We start from the raw sequence: 22,470 nt of genomic DNA, 5'->3' as shown, positions 1-22,470 counted from the left end.
CCGACGCGTATTCTAACTTGGACCTCACACACGCATTGTACGCTAAAAGCCGAACACTTGAAGTGGCATTTTTAAGTTTCCTCTTAAGAAAACATAATTTTTGAAAAGCTGACACGCAGATTTCAGAAATGTGCACCCCCCACGATAGATTACTGGTTAGTGTTACCCCTAGGTATTTATATTTATCAACCTCTTTAATAGTGCTGCTGTTAAGCTGGTAACTGCAAACACTCGGGATTTTTTTTCTTGTTACACGCAGAAGGACAGTTTTTTCACCATTCAGGGCCATGCCCCACCTCACACACCAGTCATGAATTGCCACAACAGTTGCCTATAAAGACGCATGGTCGCTTTCGGTCTCGATTGTTTTAAAAACAATCGTGGAGATGCGTGAATTTTTTTTCCCACAAGACACGATAGAGAACGTTGTGAAAGAGGAGGTATTTTTTGTGTGGGGTGATACTTTTACTATGATTGGGTAGCTTGAGGAAGGGATACTTCTCCCAGCGGAGGTGTCGCACCCTCGATAGGTCACGTGCCCCGCTTCCCCAATGCGATTGACGCCTATGCCTTCAATTAACTTGCTGATGTGCACATTCGTTAGGAAAGTGATGAAGCCACCAGAGATTAGGGGGAACGCAGAACATTGTGGAATCTTCTCTCGGCACTCCTGCCGCACCTTCATGTAATGTTCCGCTTGCACCTGCGACGTGGATGACGGCGAACACACCAGGGAACTTCCCGAAGTTCTTCTGAAACCTACTACTGCAATCTTTGGGGGGCGAATGGGCCGATAATGTCAAGGCGACGGTGTCTAAGCTTGTAAAGTTGGCGCAGGAACCACCGTCATGAGATGTTGAGGATTTGATATCATGCCGAAATCGGAATCGCTTTTCATTCCACTGTATGTAACCATCAGTAGTATGACTACGTGACAAAACAACCTGTAATCAAGTCCTATGTGCCGCGAAATAAATAGGAACTGTTGTGTTTTATTTCGCGCAAGAAGAAAAACGTACACAAAAGTTGGTTATGTCTTAAACATGGAAAGGGGTTGGCATTCATGAATAACAAGTGCCGTCGCAAAGAGAATATTTTTGTTTGCCCGCAATTTTATTATATCCCTGTGCAGTCGCAGCTTTCGGACAAAATGTGCATCTCTACCGAGCGTGAGGCCACAATGAGCAAGCCGGGAAATCTGAAACGCAGGGACACAGCAATTCGAGACAGAGGGCACTCTATCGACGCGTAGTGCTGCTGGTGCGAACGGAATTTAGCTTCCATCTTCACCAAAATAAGCTCGGCCGCCGCTAATCATCTTTGTCGTTTAGCAGGCGTAACACTAGCACCGGTAAATGACTTATGTAGAGCATGGAACGCCGGTAATAAGCACACACTTCGAAACAAGTGGCCCGAAAGCCCGCGTCCCACGGGCTGCGATCGCCGCTACCATCGACGGGTCCCGAAACAGTGGCGCCGCGGTGGCAATGATGGGCTCTAGGCGCCGTCCGTCAGAGCGCCTTTTATCCAGCGGCCGGGCACATACCGACCGAGAAGCGGAACAAACTCTGCCGCTACAGAAATAAAAAGAAATGCGCGGCTCTTATCGGGTTATGCACACGACACGCTTGCAAACACTCCCCTGCTGAAATGAGATAAGCCCAGAGTTCCCCCTTCTGCCGTGCAAGATGGGCGACGAGCAGCGACGATTGCCTCATGGGTTCGTTCCTTCACTATATTCGCCATGATTCGTAACTATGCTTCGCTGAGTACAGAGCGGGTTGTAGTTTAAGTAATTATGTCACTAATACCGAAAGCTTTCACGCCTTGAACAAGCGCCGAGTTATTCCAGCACGCTTGCCTTTTGATGGCCTTGTAGCGCGTTATAGAGCTGCTCAGGACCTCAGCGACGTATTTTTTTCCAACAAAATCGACCGAAATTTTATAACATATAGTTTTTATAACACCCGTTTTTGGGAACCAGCGTTGTGCGCAGTGCATCAAGTTAGGCCCATGCCACACCGCAAACCTTAGGGCACTAAGAGCGAGTGATATTCGCTGTGAATTCCATTCGTTTTGCGCGCTACAAAGAAATACTAAGTGGCATTCAGGCGAGTGTGGTTCGGTGACCGAATGGATTGGTGTAACACATCCCCTTTAGCTTCTGACGAAAATGAGTAGCCTCGTCAGGAGTGGTATAACAAATGGTTGTGCACTGTGTTTGAAACATACAAGTAAATTGATATTTTTTAATTTCGTTGTATTTAGAAAAACTGAAACAACACCCTTGCAAAGCTCCGCCATGTGGCTGCGACTTATGTGCGAATTCGTTACTTATTTGTCTCTGTTTGCAATGTAAATATCACCTAACAAAAGGTATGCCTTTTTCATACGTAACGTAAATTTTTCTTCAATTAAGATGAAATGTTAAAAATATTATGAACGCCTTTACAATGTTATCTTACATGTCTGCAACGTTCGTAATCGCCACTGCTATCATTATCGAATGAGTCGTTATCATTATTGAACCCGCACAACCAAACCCAATATTCTTTTAGTTGAAGTCATTCGGGTCGAATAACCATAGATTTACCTTGTGAAAGTGCTATTAGCCACATAAAGCCATAAAACATGGTCTAGAAACCCACCTGGAAGAACTACGCTGATTTTTTATTTAACGAGGCATTGTTCGAAACGTATTTCAATGGAGTGAAGCGCGGTCAAATGGCCCGTTATGGGGTAGCCCGGTAGTTTTAGCGCACTTTTCGTCAGTTTCGCGGGAACGCAATATGAATTTTTCTCTTCACAGCCACCACCCGCATAACCTTGGCGTAGTGGTTATTCAAAGACTTGTCTTCGTTCGATTGAGTTTCGAAAGTGGTCTGTTTGCTAGAAACGTTGGGATGCTGAGTTGCGTGTTAAACTGCTGTAGCTAGGGGCGCACTAGCCTGACAAGTTGGCGAACCGGAAGAAAGGAAAGCGTCGTTCAACACGAGGAATGCTTGGATTGTCGTTGAAGTGATTTATTAAAGCAGGAAATTTATGTGGGCGGTGATAGGACACGGTCAACGTTACTGCAAAGTGGGTTCGTAACGTACAGGGGGGATTAAAAGAAATACGAACAACGGAGAGCACAGCCTCCGACACATGCTGCACCGTCTGGCTGCAAAGTCAGTAAACTGCGCGCATGCGCACTTCTTCGAGAGCGTGTGTGATTGTGGCCTACATTTATGGGAAATGCTTGATCAAGAAGCGACCCCGGTAGTTTATTTTGAGGCGCCTTTTCACGCTGCGTCGCCACTGAGCGGGATGATCGTTGAACGGCATCGTGCTATAGCTGCAATCAGCCTGCTGCACGCTTGGCTCCCGAATTTAGCAGATAACAGGATGCTCAGTGGCGACAGAGCATAGAAAGGCGCCTCAAAACAAATAACCGGCGTCGCTCTTTATCAAGCATTTTCCCTAACAGTAGGCCACACTCTCAAGCGCTCTTAAAGAACTACGCATGCGCGCAGTTTACTGACAGTGCAGCCAGACGGTGCGGCATGCGTCGGAGGCTGTGTGCTCCGTTGTTCGCATTTCTTTTAATCCCCCCCTGTATCTCTGTTCTCGTGCGGTTAATTGGTCATCTGAAGTACGGGAACATATTCCTAAATGTGACCTAGCAATATTGAATTCTTGTTTGACTGGACATCGGTGTCCATACGTCCTGTTAGAATGGAGCGGGAAAATCTCTACGCGACTTTTAGAGGAACTTCGCACTGAAAAACGCAGCCCAATTCGTCCTACCTTCTTTCGTGTTTACAAAAATCAGCCCATGCCTCACTATTCCTTGGACGTGGACTAAAGTGGTACGAGCTGAGATAGCAACCAAAATGCGTCAACTTTGCCGTTCGTATCGTCTTTGCCAATCGTACCGGGCGATAAAGGCGAAATTGAGTAATAATTAACAGGGCATTTGTTATTATGTGCCACGTCAGGAATGCAAAGAGGGAAAATTGGCGTGGGAGGCGAAAAGCAAAAACGCCCGTGTGTACGAGATTTCGGCGGGTGTTAAAGATCCCCAGGCGGTCAAAATTAATCCAGAGTCCTCCATTACGGCGCGCCTCATCGCCTTCGTTGCGTCGGCGAGTTAAACCCTTCAATCAATCAATCAATCAATCAATTCTTAAATGGGTGGTTGAGGGAATTTATCTAACTCTTATATATAACTGCAGTTTATATGAGTACGATTAATGTACCTACAACTTACTATAGGTGCAATTTCTATTACCTTAGTTGCTTAGCATGTTCCTTAGAAGGAACAAAATTTTATGAATTTGTCCTCCTTCGCAAATCTGCGTTCGTTAAGATTTCAGAACATAATAAGGAGAAAGACAACAGGTGAAAATAAAAGGGTGCAGTTCGACCATGCCTGTAATGCAGAGACCTAAACATTGTAGACAATCCGGGTAACAGGATGCCTAACGTGAAGCACGACTATAAATGAGCGAACACAGTTTAGTGAATAGAGGGATAAAATAACGCGGAATAAAAAAAAATCATGCGCCCCTCCGCCGAACGACGATAATAGTTCAACGCGAAGCTTTCTCGGTTAGGATTCTTTGGTTGATCAATTTCACACTGCGCGTATGTGCTACTAAGTGGAGGTACGCCATACGTTCTTAGAATACGCACAACAACTCTCGGGTGTGCAGACCGTGGGACTAGCTTTGGGTGTAGGGTGTACAGCACGAATCTGCAACTGCTACTTGGCGTTCGCTTCGACCATGTAGAAATGGGGTAATTAGGTAGACGCCTGCTTCTTAACGCGAGGGACGCAGGTTATATTCCGCCCACGGGAAGCGTTTTAAGTGTAAAGCACTTTAGGGGCTCGCCTTGTCTTCGTAGCTCCCTGTAACGCTCGATTTCAAGCGACTGCCGGAGTCAGGCAGCGCAGCGAGATAACGGACCCAGGTAGAGGCCGGCGATCCTCCGTAGGGCGTCCCGCAGAGGCTTGGAAAACCAAGAGGTTTAAATAGTCATGACCGTTCGAAACTCGTGAAACGCTGCCGCTTGTCATACATCTCCCCGTTGTTTAGCGCAAAAAAAAAAAAAACTGCAGGTACTTTTGACGCGAAATGTGTGTAATTAACCGGCAGAACACGCTTTCATTTAGTTTGGAACTGCGGTAGAAACTAAAAAGTGGCAGCGCAACGCCGGCACGGGCGGGAGGAAAAGCAAGCACAAAAAGAACTAAACTCCCGATGGCGCTGTTTCAGGCAGGGGGCCCGCGAGTACTGTGGAGGCGGGAAATTTGAATTGCACTGGTTGGTAGCAGTGAGCGGATAACGGCGCTACAGCCAATTATAGCGAATCACTGTTCTGCACTTTTGTCAGCTTTCGCGTTGAATGAAACGGCTTTAATTTTTGTTCTTTCACTTCACCCAAGATTAATAATCATCGTCAGAGAAATTTCGCTTTTCTGGAGGGCGTATTGACGTACAACGGCATCAGCGAGGACACTGAAGCTTCGTCTTTGAAACCAAGATTGCTTCCGGACAAGAACGGAAGTGGCTGAAAATTTTCGCAAGAAGGCTCCGTCTGCTGCGGAAGTAAATATGCCGACGTAGTTTCGAGTGGTATTGTTTCGCCTGTTTCACAAGCAGTCTCATTTTTTCTCTTCTCTTGAAAAAGGATAGACATTGTACTCCTTCAAGCCTTTTCTAGTATTGAACAGTGGACTACTTCTGACGCTAGAAAAGCAGCTGTACAAGCATCCCCCATCCTGCGGGCGTCGTAAGTGGTACAAACTGGGGGGCGTTCTAAACACCTCGAAAACACTGCGTAAGGCCAACTATCCCCAGAAAACTTGTGATGAGAATAACGGATATGAGTTGGAAACGAGCGTATTCCGCATAAAGCTAACTATTGTGAAAGACATCTTAAAGTAAATGGAGATAAAGTAGTCAAACTGCCAATGATATGTAAATTGGAACACTCGCACCTGGTGAGCTATCAGAGCAACACGATGACAATTAGCCATTATTCCCGTCAAGAAGGGATAGAAGGCCGAGAAATCCATAGATCGTAGAGGTGAGCCAATTTTGGTGGAAAATAATTGATTCTGGTGTCGATAGACAGAAGCAGTGGAATGTGTATGGCAGCGGGCTTGATGCTGCAGTGAACCTAAACATACACTGATGGCGATGTAGATGACGGTGATTTTATTTTCCAGCGCCATCGTCCGGCTGACCTTCCCACTTCGTGACCTCCTAACCACGCTTTGCCATGAACACCCAGAAGAATTCGCAATATGCGTGAAGTGCGGCTTCATTGCAGAGTTCTTTTACAAGCTCCATTGTGCTCACTATCTTTGCGATCGCTGCATCGGGTCTGCGGGGTCGTTCACCTGTTGGAAAGACGGAATCAGGACTAAAATCCAAACGGTAATATCTGTTCTTGTTCTCCCATCAAAGCCGCATGTTTTCTGCGGAAACGAAGAACGTGTAATTGAAAGGGTGTAGTTGCTGCTGTGGCGACACATACCTCGATACTTTAATATATATGCGGGCAGCACGTTACGGCAACAGCTAATCAGAACTTTCTTGCCTGCCAAGAACGCTGATACACGTCACTTTTGAACTGAGTGATACCCATGAAATATTTGAGATTGACATTTTTTATTGCGTCTTGATATCTCGGGTTTTACAATTCACCTTTCAGCCCTATATGCTCTATTTCTGGCCAAACGCGTCTCTATGTGTGCTTTTCCTAATATTTGAATCGTGCAAGCATAAAGCAAAAAATTGAGATTGTGGCAGAAGTAATCAGCCGTTTACATGTATGACATCTAATTAGGCCATCAAGTAATTAAAATTTTAAATTCCATCAGAACATTTGCTGCTCTTTTTCTAAATTTTGGAATATACTGAGCCCACTTACAAAAAATAAAGCTGGTTATTCAAATATTTTTATATTTACAGCATTGTCACCAAACGAGGACTGTGGCTTTGGGGTCGCCCCGACGTCAGCCGGGTATTAGCTGCAGCGTCTTCCTCTTTCTAGCATGCAGCTCTAGTGTTGTATGTCGAAGGGAGCATTCTCTAAGAACTATCGCCAAGAAAACCAGTTGTATTTTAGTTTTCTCTCTAATTGCTAGAAGAATTTTCGGTTATGTAGAATACCAGCACCTGAAGGGTTTTAAAAGTTCGGGATCAATAAAAAGCGACGACAAGTACTGTTTCAACTTACACCGCTAGGTAAAAAAGCCATGCTCCTAGATGCACCTCCGAAGTGGGTAGCATGACTGGAACGGTACACTGGACAACATGGTCAGGCAAACTCTCATGGTGTACCAAAAACCGCGGTTACCTTTTCTCGTGATGTCAAGAGCAAGGTGTTTTAAATGTTTTAAAGACGATAGTCTTTCTTTGTATATCTGTCTGTCTGTGACTCGATTCAGCCACCCAGCCATAGTGAAACGAAAGATGCGCAACAGTCTTAGACACTCACAGCCAAATCTAAACATATAATTCCGGTGTTTGTGTTCACACTTTTCAACATTGTTCAACAAGAACAAGACATTACGCAACTCTAAGGCCGCAAATCAATAGATAGGTTCCATTCGCTTTATTAAAATTCGTGGATGGTTGGTTTTTGCAATAGCAAATTAAATACTACATCAACGGCAGAAACGGCCTGTTTATAGATAAATGTTGCAGTAGAGAGCCACAATTCACGAGCGTCTCCGCCGTACGGCAGCGCTAATATCGACACACCCGAATTGGGGTAGTGGAATGCGTTAAATTTAAATTGACTTCAGAACCTCTAGCGTGTTATATTGGGAGGAACGCGACGGAAGAGTAACAGCATGAGAGGTGAGCGGGAAAGAGAACGGAGGCCTTTATTTGGCAGGGGCGCCATTCGACTATCATCTTTAGGAGACATTTGTAACGAAAGGTGAACATACGCGGCCGTTTTTTGTCGTCGAGGTTCATGCCTAGTTGGTGAGAACGATTGACGTCGTCTTACTCTGATAATTTTGAATTTTGAGCAAATGTAAAGGCCACAAAATTATCTCCTGATGTTTCTAATAGTCTGTACCGAAGCGGTCCAGAATGACGTGTATTGCGCGTTACACCGGGGATGTCTTCCGCAGCGTGGAGAAGAATGCGCCCTATGTGTACGGCTTGCTTTTCTGTCCCTAAGTGAATTTGCTTCGTCTTGTAGAAACAAATGAGGTAAAATGGATGACATGGCTATGTTCGTGGGATTTTTTCGAGTTATTCTGGGCCGGCGAACGTTCTGTACTTCGAGCCAAAGTTCGCGTGAGTCAGCGGCATGCGCTTTTGGCTGCGTGTATTTTGTCGGTGCATTCACTCTGGGTTTTGTGTTTTTTTTTTCTTTCAAGCCACTAACCACCCCCCCAACTCGCAATGCTCAATTGATCGAGGCTGCCATGCTGTGCCCAGGATGCAGTCAACCCATCATGTTTAAAGATATAAAGGTACCAAATACTGTTTGTTAGATACTGACGATTTCTTGTTTCATGTTGGTAAGGTAACGCATTAGAGACATTGTTTGTTTCGGTGGGGGATATACAGCTCTACCGAGCTATTTAAGCACTGTAGTCTTTCCCAGCCCAGCTAAATACGCATATTGGATTGCTTTTGAATGTGCCAACCCGTCACAACAACATAAATTCCACCGCCTTAAACATTTTTATGATAATGGGTTGGGCCAACCAAACGCGGTGACTGCATAAAAAACAGCGACACACAAATCCACTTTGGTATTGATCCGCACAACATGTGTTCCGAAGGAACGGCTACTGTTTGTGTTGAACGTCATTGGACCGTGAACGCTTGTTTCATTCAGTACTGTACGGGGTGCAGCACCACTCACATTTGAATATGCACGCGCGGCAGTGGCAACGCCGCAGCACAAAAAATGCGAATATCACACCAGTGTTACACTGGCCGAGGTTGAGTAGTTCTGCGTGGCTCCTGGAGAACCGTGCTGGACATGCGCGAGGAGCAGCGACGTCACACGGCGCACAGAACGTTGCTCGCTGCCCTGCATCTCTCACACACCCCACGCGCCCAGCGTCTTTGCCGACCTCCGTTCCGCACGTGGCGGCGTGGTCCACTTGATGATCATGCGAGGGGTGGCCGGGTGTGGAACCGATGGCTCGTGCGTCGCCGCGACGCCGGCGTGCGCCTGTGGAACCAGCTTAGCTCTGGGGCGATTGGTGACGCTACGCTGGAGCCGCTTCACAAATATACATGTGTCACATAATGCGTATACCCTATGTGTGTCATTGAAGCAGCAGTAAGCATGATAATCAACCTAATCCTAGACAACCAGGAAAGCGTATAATAACCAGCTAAACCTTAGCTCACGCTCCATATATCCTGGCATAGCCGAGCTAAGCCACAGCTAATTTTTTTCTAAAATATTTTCTTGTTGAAGTGTGCTACGCAAGTAGCCACGAATTCCAGTGCTAATGCCAAGTGTGTCCTAAGATCAATTTGAAACTAAATCTGACCACTGGGGTATTATGTAAAATCATGAGATTAGCTCTCGAATTGACGTATTAAGGAATCGAATGAACTCGCGTTTATTGCGATAAAAAGAAGCCGTTCTGCGTGTCCAGAGAATGGCGTGATGGGTCGGAAATGGGGTAGGAATAAATGAGTTGGGTAGAGAGTCGTGAGGACAAAAGCCAATTGCCGCGATCAAACGCGCCTGTTCCTCAAATAAAGTACAGCGCAGTGAGAGCTAGTTCTTTCTGTGACGTGGATCTTCGATTGGATGAATGAAAAGTTCTTAGTCTACCAACTGACAAACGCTGTGCCACTTACTAATTGCCTTGGGGACTCGACTTGAATTGCTTTTACAAGGAGACCGTTCTGGAGTCCACGCCCGCTGCCCGCTCCACATAGCTTCTTCATTGTAGTTTGGTCCCACAGCTGTTTTTAGTCGCCCGTGCAGTATAACGCCGTAGTAGTTCTTGCGTTAATTATATTTCCCACCGACGCGTCCCACCGACGCGTCGCCGGTGTGAGCAGCGTGCGGGGACGGCTGCGTAACCATTGGCCGCGCCATCTACTGGGTGCTCCGTGAGAGAAAACCGCCGTCCCCCTCCCCAGCCGCGTTGGGAGTTTTTGTCCCGCACGCCGCGAAAGAACCATTGACTCGTAAAGGTTGAAAGCTTTGGTTTTAAAATATAGCCGTGTTTAAATTGTTTCATAGCCACCGATTGATGCTAGAAAAATAGGCCTGATTGTTTCGGTAAAGGGACCAGCGTTTCCCAGTCCGGAGGCACGTCTCCACACGTCGAGACGCCCTAGGCGGATTGAAAACTCAGAAGGTGCAGTCTGCTTTGCGATGCTCACTGACTACACTGCCTGTGTCGACGAGTCTGATATCCGCCGAGAGTAGGCATCGTCATATGGAACGCAGGCTGACGATTTTGCATGCATTTTAGTGATGCCTGCATGCGGTCGCCGGGCGATCCTGAGAGTGGTTCATCGTAACACTTCTTGAAAGAGCACACAAGCGCTCGAAAATGGAAGTAGTGTTTGCCCTCAGTTACTATCAGCAATTACGTTTTAGGGGCGAAGCACCTTAACGCCCAGGCTTGTCCGTCCACCATCCGGCGTCCGTGCGCATGGCACAGCACCATGTAAATCGAAACATCTGTGAACAAAAGGTCCACAAAAGGGTAACAAAAACAAAATAAAAGGTTCACAAAAGGTTAGAGAGCGAGAGAGAGAGAGCGAGAGAGAGAGAGGGAGGGAGAGAGAGAGAGGGAGGGAGGGAGGGAGGGAGGGAGGGAGGGAGGGAGGGAGGGAAAGAGAGAGGAAAACGCACAGCACCATGTAAATCGAACAACAGTGAACAAAACGTTCATAAAAGGTTAAAGAGAACAAAATAAAAGATTCACAAAATGTAAGAGAGAGAGAGACAATGCTCCTGGAGAGCCGTGCTGCTCATGCGCGAGGAGCATTGGATTGGCTTGGATTGGATTGTAAATCGTTTTAGCATCAGTAAGCACTCTCACGGGTGATTTACGGTAAGAACTATCCCCAGTGCTTCGCCCACTTATGGTTCACTTCGTGGAGATGCGTGAATGTTTTACGCTTATTTGAAGCAAAAAATACGACCTAAATCATTGTATAGCTGCTCGATTGATCGATACGACCGCGTATACAAAATATTGCGAGCTCAGCCAAACGTAGGGTGCGACGTTGCGTCGTCATATCTGGAGGCTTCGGGTGTTGTGTAGGCGGTGCCGCGCCTAATTTTATTTTTAAATTTTAAAAAGTGAATATCTTTCGTACTTCCGCACCAATCCAGATGATCATTCGTTTTGCGTCTGTATCTGAAGAACACGAGGAACACACGTAGGGCCCGAAAAGTAACTGCAAGAAAGGGGTTGCAAGGGTCCTTTAAGGTTAAAATGTGGCGGAATATTTTATTACAGCCAAAAGGAAAGCCTGCTTTTGCACTTTTCGCATAAAACGTTTTAGTCTCACGAGATTTAGGGAAGCTTACAATTCCAATCATTTTTGGCTATTCGCTTTTGCATCACCTAGAAACTTTTAATAAAAACTGTGCATTTTGTAATAAGCCTACTCGTAACAGCGTCTATGCTGTTCATGTTACTTTCCAAGAATTGTTTCTTTTCGCTTTCCGTCGACTTACTTGAGTGATGACTATTTTTAGCCTACCATCATTAAACGAACATTTTGCAGTCTGTTGCAAGCTATTGCTGTTTATTCCGGCTTATGCCCCTGCGTAGGTCATTGTGGCTTATTTGAAGCTGCAAAATCCCAGCCTTAAATAAATGAGTTGTCGTGTATTAACCGCGCGTCACAATAACATGATTTGTTCTATTTACATAATATGAGGACTAGGCTAAAAGTTTCCCCTACAAAGAACAGCTTTAAAGTTGATTTTTGTCCCCAGGCTCACATCAACCAGCAGCATTCTGGTCTCTGGAAGCAAGAAAACCAGCGTACGAAGATCGACGAGAAGGTAATTGATTCGTCGCCGCTGTCGTTTTCAGTGTTGTCCCGAAAAGGTTTTTTATAAGAGATTTGTGAGCGTGATTGCCTTTCACTTTAGGCTTACGGTGGTCACGCTGTCAAGAATCAAGGACCCCCGGCAAACACGGTTTATCCAAGCGGCGGTGCCGAGGACAAGCCAAAGGTGCCTCACATAAAAAAAAACTAAAAAACATCTGTCCTGGTTGTGCTATTGGCTTCCACTTTTCTTTTTATTCTCTCTTCCTTTCGTAGTTTTTTCGTGAGCCTTCCGATATCTGTTTTCCCTCTCTGGGTGTGAAATGGGAGTGTTTGAGTTACCGAATTAGTCAGCCAGTAGTATGGTGAATTTATTTTATGGCTAGCCAGTTTCGGAGTAGTTTAGTGACTTTATACAAAACAATTAAACAAGAGCCGGTTTACAGTGTCTCGTAATGCAAGTTTCTCGTACCAATAACTACTTTACTACGTATAAACTAAGTGTTAATGCTGTTTCGTGCAGCATCTCATATCCGTGATGGTGTCCAAATTATTCGCAGTTAATTTTGCGAGTAGTAGCATTCTAACTGTATGTGTGCGATAATATTTGGGTGTTCCCTATCTCTAGGTGGAAGCAGTTTGTTGCTGTATTTGCGTGTTTTTTTATGTAAGTAGCTTGCTTAGTATAGTTTTTGTAGGAAAGCGTGTTACTAGGCTTTGTAAGGAACCTAAAAAATTGATTTTTAGAGCCTGTGTAAGTTGGATTTTGCTGAAATAATTAATATTCGGCAGGGAATGACGTCGTATTCTGAACATTGGTTGATGGAATCGGCAGTTCCAGCTGGTAATGTAACCGAAGCTTAGACGAACCGCTAGCTAAAAATGGAACAGGAAATTTCACGTATTCAGCCCAAAATCCAGCTGGAAAATCTGCATTTGGGGCTGGAATATACAACTAGAAATCTCTTCCATTGGGAAGCATAGCTAAAAAGTGCACTTAATAAATTCTAAACCAAGATGGAAGTTCCACATTTATAGCTTAAAATTGAATCCGGAATCCTTACATTTCTAGCTGGAACTTCAGCGGGAATCTCCACATTTCTATGTGTAAATGGTGAATGGAAAACATTTACGGCTCGAATTGAAAATTTTTTACCCATGGCTACCCGTGTGAAATGTGCTCTTCATTCGGTGAAATACATTTCCAGGGTTATCTAGTTCAGCTGCAAATTTTGTTTTGGCTTGAAAAATGAAACATACTGAGCACGTGACTTTTATTACATGCTCCGCATCTTGGCGCCAGTGCGTGGGTTCGCAGTAGGAAACAGTGAACGAGGGTTTGCGTCCAATTTTGCTATAGACCATTCATCGGCATGTGCGCTTTTTAACTTGGTGAAGCTCAGGGTTGGGCATTTGTTCATTCAACCGCCATGTGATTACGTCGTGCATCGTTTCCATTCTACGCAGCGACTAAATTAGGTAATGGTATACGCCGCAAGCAGAATGCAACTACCTAAAAAGAAATTGATTAAATGTGGTAATCAAACCAAGGTTCATGCAAGTTCAGCACACATCCCCTTCCTTGAAGCTAATCGCAATAGGTATCGAGCAAATGGGGTATGCTGTGAATGCGCTGTAGCCTTCGACTTAGAATTGTGAGCAGAAATTATATCATGTGGCCTTCATGGGTAGTGTGAGCATAGTAATTGCAGAGGTTACACAGCAAGTTTATGCCAATAACAAACATGTAGCGCAAAATACAGAGACAAGAAAGTAATGGCGCAAAAAAGGACAATAAGGATGTCACTCGAATGGCATAATCGCGCTTATCGATGAGCCCTACAGGTCTCATTGGAGCAAACTACCTAAATACGAAGCACAGCATATGTGCGCTGGTAGCGTATATGTAGTGGTAACGAGTGCGACTCCATAAACACCTCACTCATAGTAACAGAAACGATAGGAGAGCGCAATAGATGCACTAAAATAATGAGGGTAATCAGTGGACGCAATTGACTCACTAGACATGCCTTGGTATGTTTCTCTGTCACTGCTGCTATAGACTCTCATGCGGCCATTTTGGTGGCCGTTGTGAGGCGTACACGCAAATATGCGTAAAAAGAATGAACGTACGAGCGGAAAAATTCCTCGGAGAGCAGAGGGAGGAGCTCGCAACAGCTAACACCGCCGCTATCCGACGCCACCATAACGGTTGGGACGCGAACTATACACACCAGATATATACCCCCCCGGTTTCAGACTTCGTTGCAACAGAAGATGACGTAATCATAAAAGACCTACTATTAGACAAGCTGTATATATCCAATAGCTTGAAATTAAATAAAATTCCATCGTTTCGCTCACGTAAGCCTAATATTTTGTCACTTTCATCTGCCGCTCCTAATCTGGAAGTCTCTGTGTTTAGTGTGGTTCGGGGGGTTCCTTGATATCCGCCGCTAGCTTTGAGATTCCAGGTATATGTCAAACATCCACCGTTGATAACGTCATCTTCCAGTCTGCCTGTTCTCAAAGTTTAAATAAGGCGGAATCTATATCCAAATATTAAGCATTTTTAGCACTGCCCTTCTCTTGCTTTACCTCTTGTAGTGACCAATACGACACGTTGAGTGAACACCAAACATTTTTGACGTTATCTTGCATCCGATTCCCTTACGCAGTAAGAACACATATACCGTACAAAAGATTTCTCTAGTCTACCTTACAAATGGTATGGTATCAGCAGCGCTCATTTTTATCGTTTGACCAGTTTCGCACCGGTAAGATTGTTCTGAGCACCTCAGCTCTGGTACTATGTTTACTGACACCGGGGCTTTATTATGCATGTTACAGGCAGCCAAGAATTTCGGATCATCATATAAAGCCTATTCTGGAAACCAACAGCCTGTTGCAGAACAGCGACCGCGACAACAGAGATTCGAAGAATGTCCACCGATCTCCAAAGTAAGGCTTTTTCCCTAATCGTGACCGACCAACTCTGAAGTCACCGCTTGTTCACGGCCGTATGACACGACGACAATCGTTTTATTACCCTGAACATAATGCTTTACACTGTTTTATTCTGCAACGATGTTTGTTCCCATAACAAAATAATAGCAAATCAAATTCAAGACGATCCCGACCCACCCAATAACCCAATTAACGCGGTATCTGGACCAGCCTTGCTAATATGCTCATGTTCACAAATATGGCGTCACATAGTAGAATATCACTTTCAAATGTTAAATATTATAGTATTTCTTGTGCTACGTAAAACAGAAAATGTTTGTCTGTCCGTCCGTCCGTCACCCAGTTAAGCTTGCGGCCAGAAGTTAGAAGGAATACTTGAACAAGTTACATAGGCACAACTTTACTGAACCTGTGAATACGATAACACCCTTCATAATTGTCAGCGGTGTCCAGCAAAAAGACATCATTAGACATATTTAGGGCGGAACAACAATGCATAAGTGGTAGTTGCAGTGTTGCTTAAAGTACGGCATCTTAATTTGAGTATTCTTTTAATTATTTACAGTTTTTAACTATGGGACCCTCGCCTGGATAGTATAACTACTGTACTTTTCTGTAATCACTGAAAAACAGGAAACTGAACTGAATAAATATACATGGTTGTTTATCTTTTGAGATAGAAATAAACAAAACAATCTTTTGACCCAAAGAGTCAACGTACTCCCGCCCGTTGCTCGTGAATCGTGACGTAATTCCAAAAGGGTCACAGTAACAAAAGGTTGTAATAGACGGCGCGCGAGCAGTCGGACGAAAATTTAATTTACCGGAGCACTCCTCTACCACCATAGAGTTCCATACTAATATACACTAGAGGGAAATCTGGCACCACTGTCTAGGGGATCCCGCGCTTCAGAGAGCGTTCCGTCATGTACCGGGCAGGTACGTTCCACTTGTCCTTGGCATGGCTCATGAACACGCTGAGAAGTTGGCCCTGGCTGCGAAAAACCGACGCTATTACTGTAGAAGGTTCATCAAAATTGCTTTGTTATTATAAAATTGAACCCCCAAAAAGAATAATTTTGTCCGTGATCATGTAGAAATGTTACCCTTTTTGGTTGATTTTGGCTTCCCGACAAAAGATAGCCATATAGATAGCTGAGCCAAGTAGGCGAGGAACGTCGCTGGCGGCAATGGCGCCACCCACGGCGGCCCGCGACTCCAGCAACAGATTTGCCTCTAGTATAAATTAGTATGAAACTATGTCTACCGCTTTTATCGTGGGAGGACCGAGAAGGGAGGGGAAAAGCATTGAGGAGTGGGCGGGCGGGAGATGGGCGGCAGTTAGGTGCCAGCGACGGCACAAGACTATTGACTAGTGACGTAAGCAGTTCCGCGGCCTTTTTTTTTTCCTGTTTTGAAATTCAATAATCGGTCACGTTGACAGTCGAATTGTTCAGGTTATCATTGAAGCGTCGCAAAGCAGAGACTTTTTTGTATGCATTTTCAGGGTTACCGTCAGTCTAACCAACATCACGAAGTGGAGCGTGATTTCTCCGGCCAGCGAACAAACAAGCATGATGATTCAGCCAACCAGAAAAACTATGCAAGAGATGAGGTAAATACGCCAACAGTATATAAGAGAATAATATCTACGTACAAATATGTTAAAATTAAAAAAAAATAGGTTCTGATTCTTCACCTCTAAACGGCCCTTCACAGGCACCTTCGAATGAAATCATGACGAAAAAAAAATGTGTTTTTTTTCTAAGCTGCTGTGTGAGGCTGCGCAAGCTGAGCATCATGTATTGGTTTTGTTTAGAGCAAACCAATATTTCTAATCAAATTAGTTATGCCAACAATTTTCTGGACTGTCTTTGTCTCAGTTCTCCATAAAAGAAATCAGAAGTAATTGGCTCTGGCTTGACCGAAAATATCGTGAGCGCTGGAGTGTACTTGTGGTGGCACTAGATTCGTAATCGCCGAGGTGCTTCTTCCTGCAGTTGCAACAGCGTATCGCGAAGAGAAAGCCTGCCACATAGCTTCAAAGGGAAAGCGTGAGCGTCAGGCATTCAGAAGTGTATTCATCAATTTTACTAAACCACAGAGCAATAGCATTTCGCACTTTGTAGTGACATGATTTGAACTTGCGCAAGAGCCTAGTATCTCCAACTTTTGTTGAAGGGCACAAGAATATCCTCCGTCAGAGCCGTGGTACCCTGGTAGTCCTATGTGCAAAGACGCGCGTTGCGTACGCATGACGGAAAATCCCTCGGATGTTATTTTTATTTCATAGGCATTTTGGAAACATCAAAATAGCCATTCACTTATGTGTGGCGCTTTGAAGCTCTAACTTACGTGGGCTGACCTGGTTTCGCAAACTTACGTAGGCTTCATCCAAGCACGCATACAGTGTCTGTATTTGATTGTGGCAAATATTTGCAGAAGTAGGGCTATTTTTTGAAAAAGAAGTTTGTGTTCCGGTTTTTTTTTCTGCATGTTTGCTGACAGTACAGCAGATGTTTGTGGCTCGTCACGTGCATGGCAGGCTGACTAGAAGGAAAAGGATAATTTTGGCTAAATTGAACCCAAAAGACTATAACACTTTCGGCGTGAGTGTTTGCCGGGCCAAATCATGAATCAGATGCGCGACGTTTTGTTGCTTGACGCTACTTCCCATTGGGAAAATCCACGCTTAAACAAAACACGAAATGATAATTTCTAAATCATGAATCAGATGCGCGACGTTTTGTTGCTTGACGCTACTTCCCATTGGGAAAATCCACGCTTAAACAAAACACGAAATGATAATTTCTAAATCATGAATCAGATGCGCAACGTTTTGTTGCTTGACGCTACTTCCCATTGGGAAAATCCACGCTTAAACAAAACACGAAATGATAATTTCTAAATCATGAATCAGATGCGCGACGTTTTGTTGCTTGACGCTACTTCCCATTGGGAAAATCCACGCTTAAACAAAACACGAAATGATAATTTCTAAATCATGAATCAGATGCGCAACGTTTTGTTGCTTGACGCTACTTCCCATTGGGAAAATCCACGCTTAAACAAAACACGAAATGATAATTTCTAAATCATGAATCAGATGCGCGACGTTTTGTTGCTTGACGCTACTTCCCATTGGGAAAATCCACGCTTAAACAAAACACGAAATGATAATTTCTAAATCATGAATCACATGCGCAACGTTTTGTTGCTTGACGCTACTTCCCATTGGGAAAATCCACGCTTAAACAAAACACGAAATGATAATTTCTAAATCATGAATCAGATGCGCGACGTTTTGTTGCTTGACGCTACTTCCCATTGGGAAAATCCACGCTTAAACAAAACACGAAATGATAATTTCTAAATCATGAATCAGATGCGCGACGTTTTGTTGCTTGACGCTACTTCCCATTGGGAAAATCCACGCTTAAACAAAACACGAAATGATAATTTCTAAATCATGAATCAGATGCGCAACGTTTTGTTGCTTGACGCTACTTCCCATTGGGAAAATCCACGCTTAAACAAAACACGAAATGATAATTTCTCAATCATGAATCAGATGCGCAACGTTTTGTTGCTTGACGCTACTTCCCATTGGGAAAATCCACGCTTAAACAAAACACGAAATGATAATTTCTAAATCATGAATCAGATGCGCAACGTTTTGTTGCTTGACGCTACTTCCCATTGGGAAAATCCACGCTTAAACAAAACACGAAATGATAATTTCTAAATCATGAATCAGATGCGCAACGTTTTGTTGCTTGACGCTACTTCCCATTGGGAAAATCCACGCTTAAACAAAACACGAAATGATAATTTCTAAATCATGAATCAGATGCGCGACGTTTTGTTGCTTGACGCTACTTCCCATTGGGAAAATCCACGCTTAAACAAAACACGAAATGATAATTTCTAAATCATGAATCAGATGCGCGACGTTTTGTTGCTTGACGCTACTTCCCATTGGGAAAATCCACGCTTAAACAAAACACGAAATGATAATTTCTAAATCATGAATCAGATGCGCGACGTTTTGTTGCTTGACGCTACTTCCCATTGGGAAAATCCACGCTTAAACAAAACACGAAATGATAATTTCTAAATCATGAATCAGATGCGCAACGTTTTGTTGCTTGACGCTACTTCCCATTGGGAAAATCCACGCTTAAACAAAACACGAAATGATAATTTCTAAATCATGAATCAGATGCGCGACGTTTTGTTGCTTGACGCTACTTCCCATTGGGAAAATCCACGCTTAAACAAAACACGAAATGATAATTTCTAAATCATGAATCAGACGCGCAACGTTTTGTTGCTTGACGCTACTTCCCATTGGGAAAACCAAGCTTAAACAAAACACGAAATGATAATTTCTAAATCATGAATCAGATGCGCGACGTTTTGTTGCTTGACGCTACTTCCCATTGGGAAAATCCACGCTTAAACAAAACACGAAATGATAATTTCTAAATCATGAATCACATGCGCAACGTTTTGTTGCTTGACGCTACTTCCCATTGGGAAAATCCACGCTTAAACAAAACACGAAATGATAATTTCTAAATCATGAATCAGATGCGCGACGTTTTGTTGCTTGACGCTACTTCCCATTGGGAAAATCCACGCTTAAACAAAACACGAAATGATAATTTCTAAATCATGAATCAGATGCGCGACGTTTTGTTGCTTGACGCTACTTCCCATTGGGAAAATCCACGCTTAAACAAAACACGAAATGATAATTTCTAAATCATGAATCAGATGCGCAACGTTTTGTTGCTTGACGCTACTTCCCATTGGGAAAATCCACGCTTAAACAAAACACAAAATGATAATTTCTAAATCATGAATCAGATGCGCGACGTTTTGTTGCTTGACGCTACTTCCCATTGGGAAAATCCACGCTTAAACAAAACACGAAATGATAATTTCTAAATCATGAATCAGATGCGCGACGTTTTGTTGCTTGACGCTACTTCCCATTGGGAAAATCCACGCTTAAACAAAACACGAAATGATAATTTCTAAATCATGAATCAGATGCGCGACGTTTTGTTGCTTGACGCTACTTCCCATTGGGAAAATCCACGCTTAAACAAAACACGAAATGATAATTTCTAAATCATCAATCAGATGCGCAACGTTTTGTTGCTTGACGCTACTTCCCATTGGGAAAATCCACGCTTAAACAAAACACGAAATGATAATTTCTTAATCATGAATCAGATGTGCGACGTTTTGTTGCTTGACGCTACTTCCCATTGGAAAAATCCACGCTTAAACAAAACACGAAATGATAATTTCTAAATCATGAATCAGATGCGCGACGTTTTGTTGCTTGACGCTACTTCCCATTGGGAAAATCCACGCTTAAACAAAACACGAAATGATAATTTCTAAATCATGAATCAGATGCGCGACGTTTTGTTGCTTGACGCTACTTCCCATTGGGAAAATCCACGCTTAAACAAAACACGAAATGATAATTTCTAAATCATGAATCAGATGCGCGACGTTTTGTTGCTTGACGCTACTTCCCATTGGGAAAATCCACGCTTAAAGAAAACACGAAATAATTTATAAATCATGAATCAGATGCGCGACATTTTGTTGCTTGACGCTACTTCCCATTGGGAAAATCCACGCTTAAACAAAACACGAAATGATAATTTCTAAATCATGAATCAGATGCGCGACGTTTTGTTGCTTGACGCTACTTCCCATTGGGAAAATCCACGCTTAAACAAAACACGAAATGATAATTTCTAAATCATGAATCAGATGCGCGACGTTTTGTTGCTTGACGCTACTTCCCATTGGGAAAATCCACGCTTAAACAAAACACGAAATGATAATTTCTAAATCATGAATCAGATGCGCAACGTTTTGTTGCTTGACGCTACTTCCCATTGGGAAAATCCACGCTTAAACAAAACACGAAATGATAATTTCTAAATCATGAATCAGATGCGCAACGTTTTGTTGCTTGACGCTACTTCCCATTGGGAAAATCCACGCTTAAACAAAACACGAAATGATAATTTCTAACTCATGAATCAGATGCGCAACGTTTTGTTGCTTGACGCTACTTCCCATTGCGAAAATCCACGCTTAAACAAAACACGAAATGATAATTTCTAAATCATGAATCAGATGCGCAACGTTTTGTTGCTTGACGCTACTTCCCATTGGGAAAATCCACGCTTAAACAAAACACGAAATGATAATTTCTAAATCATGAATCAGATGCGCAACGTTTTGTTGCTTGACGCTACTTCCCATTGGGAAAATCCACGCTTAAACAAAACACGAAATGATAATTTCTAAATCATGAATCAGATGCGCAACGTTTTGTTGCTTGACGCTACTTCCCATTGGGAAAATCCACGCTTAAACAAAACACGAAATGATAATTTCTAAATCATGAATCAGATGCGCGACGTTTTGTTGCTTGACGCTACTTCCCATTGGGAAAATCCACGCTTAAACAAAACACGAAATGATAATTTCTAAATCATGAATCAGATGCGCGACGTTTTGTTGCTTGACGCTACTTCCCATTGGGAAAATCCACGCTTAAACAAAACACGAAACTATAATTTCTAAATCATGAATCAGATGCGCGACGTTTTGTTGCTTGACGCTACTTCCCATTGGGAAAATCCACGCTTAAACAAAACACGAAATGATAATTTCTAAATCATGAATCAGATGCGCGACGTTTTGTTGCTTGACGCTACTTCCCATTGGGAAAATCCACGCTTAAACAAAACACGAAATGATAATTTCTAAATCATGAATCAGATGCGCGACGTTTTGTTGCTTGACGCTACTTCCCATTGGGAAAATCCACGCTTAAACAAAACACGAAATGATAATTTCTAAATCATGAATCAGATGCGCGACGTTTTGTTGCTTGACGCTACTTCCCATTGGGAAAATCCACGCTTAAACAAAACACGAAATGATAATTTCTAAATCATGAATCAGATGCGCAACGTTTTGTTGCTTGACGCTACTTCCCATTGGGAAAATCCACGCTTAAACAAAACACGAAATGATAATTTCTAAATCATGAATCAGATGCGCGACGTTTTGTTGCTTGACGCTACTTCCCATTGGGAAAATCCACGCTTAAACAAAACACGAAATGATAATTTCTAAATCATGAATCAGATGCGCAACGTTTTGTTGCTTGACGCTACTTCCCATTGGGAAAATCCACGCTTAAACAAAACACGAAATGATAATTTCTAAATCATGAATCAGATGCGCGACGTTTTGTTGCTTGACGCTACTTCCCATTGGGAAAATCCACGCTTAAACAAAACACGAAATGATAATTTCTAAATCATGAATCAGATGCGCAACGTTTTGTTGCTTGACGCTACTTCCCATTGGGAAAATCCACGCTTAAACAAAACACGAAATGATAATTTCTAAATCATGAATCAGATGCGCAACGTTTTGTTGC

General features: G+C 43.4%; 1 protein-coding gene across 3 annotated transcripts; it reads left to right on the top strand.

Moving 5' to 3' along the window:
* Window positions 1-1,542: 1,542 nt before the first annotated feature.
* LOC144142286 (uncharacterized) lies at window positions 1,543-16,593 on the top strand (the record flags this gene model as incomplete). Of its 3 annotated transcripts, XM_077673662.1 has the most annotated exon segments (8): window positions 1,601-1,720; window positions 5,432-5,594; window positions 6,218-6,428; window positions 8,393-8,488; window positions 11,956-12,024; window positions 12,115-12,198; window positions 14,862-14,972; window positions 16,486-16,593. In XM_077673662.1, coding segments are annotated over 5 exon segments (420 nt in total), but the record flags the coding sequence as incomplete, so codon positions are not given.
* Between the last annotated feature and the right edge of the window lie 5,877 nt (window positions 16,594-22,470).

This window comes from Haemaphysalis longicornis, unplaced genomic scaffold, assembly GCF_048455015.1.
Source record: "Haemaphysalis longicornis isolate Haplotype H1 unplaced genomic scaffold, Haemaphysalis longicornis Haplotype H1 scaffold_6, whole genome shotgun sequence".
Taxonomy (NCBI): Eukaryota; Metazoa; Arthropoda; class Arachnida; order Ixodida; family Ixodidae; genus Haemaphysalis; species Haemaphysalis longicornis.
The sequence above is the reverse complement of the archived record's forward strand: the minus strand, read 5'-3'. Positions and strand labels throughout refer to the sequence as shown.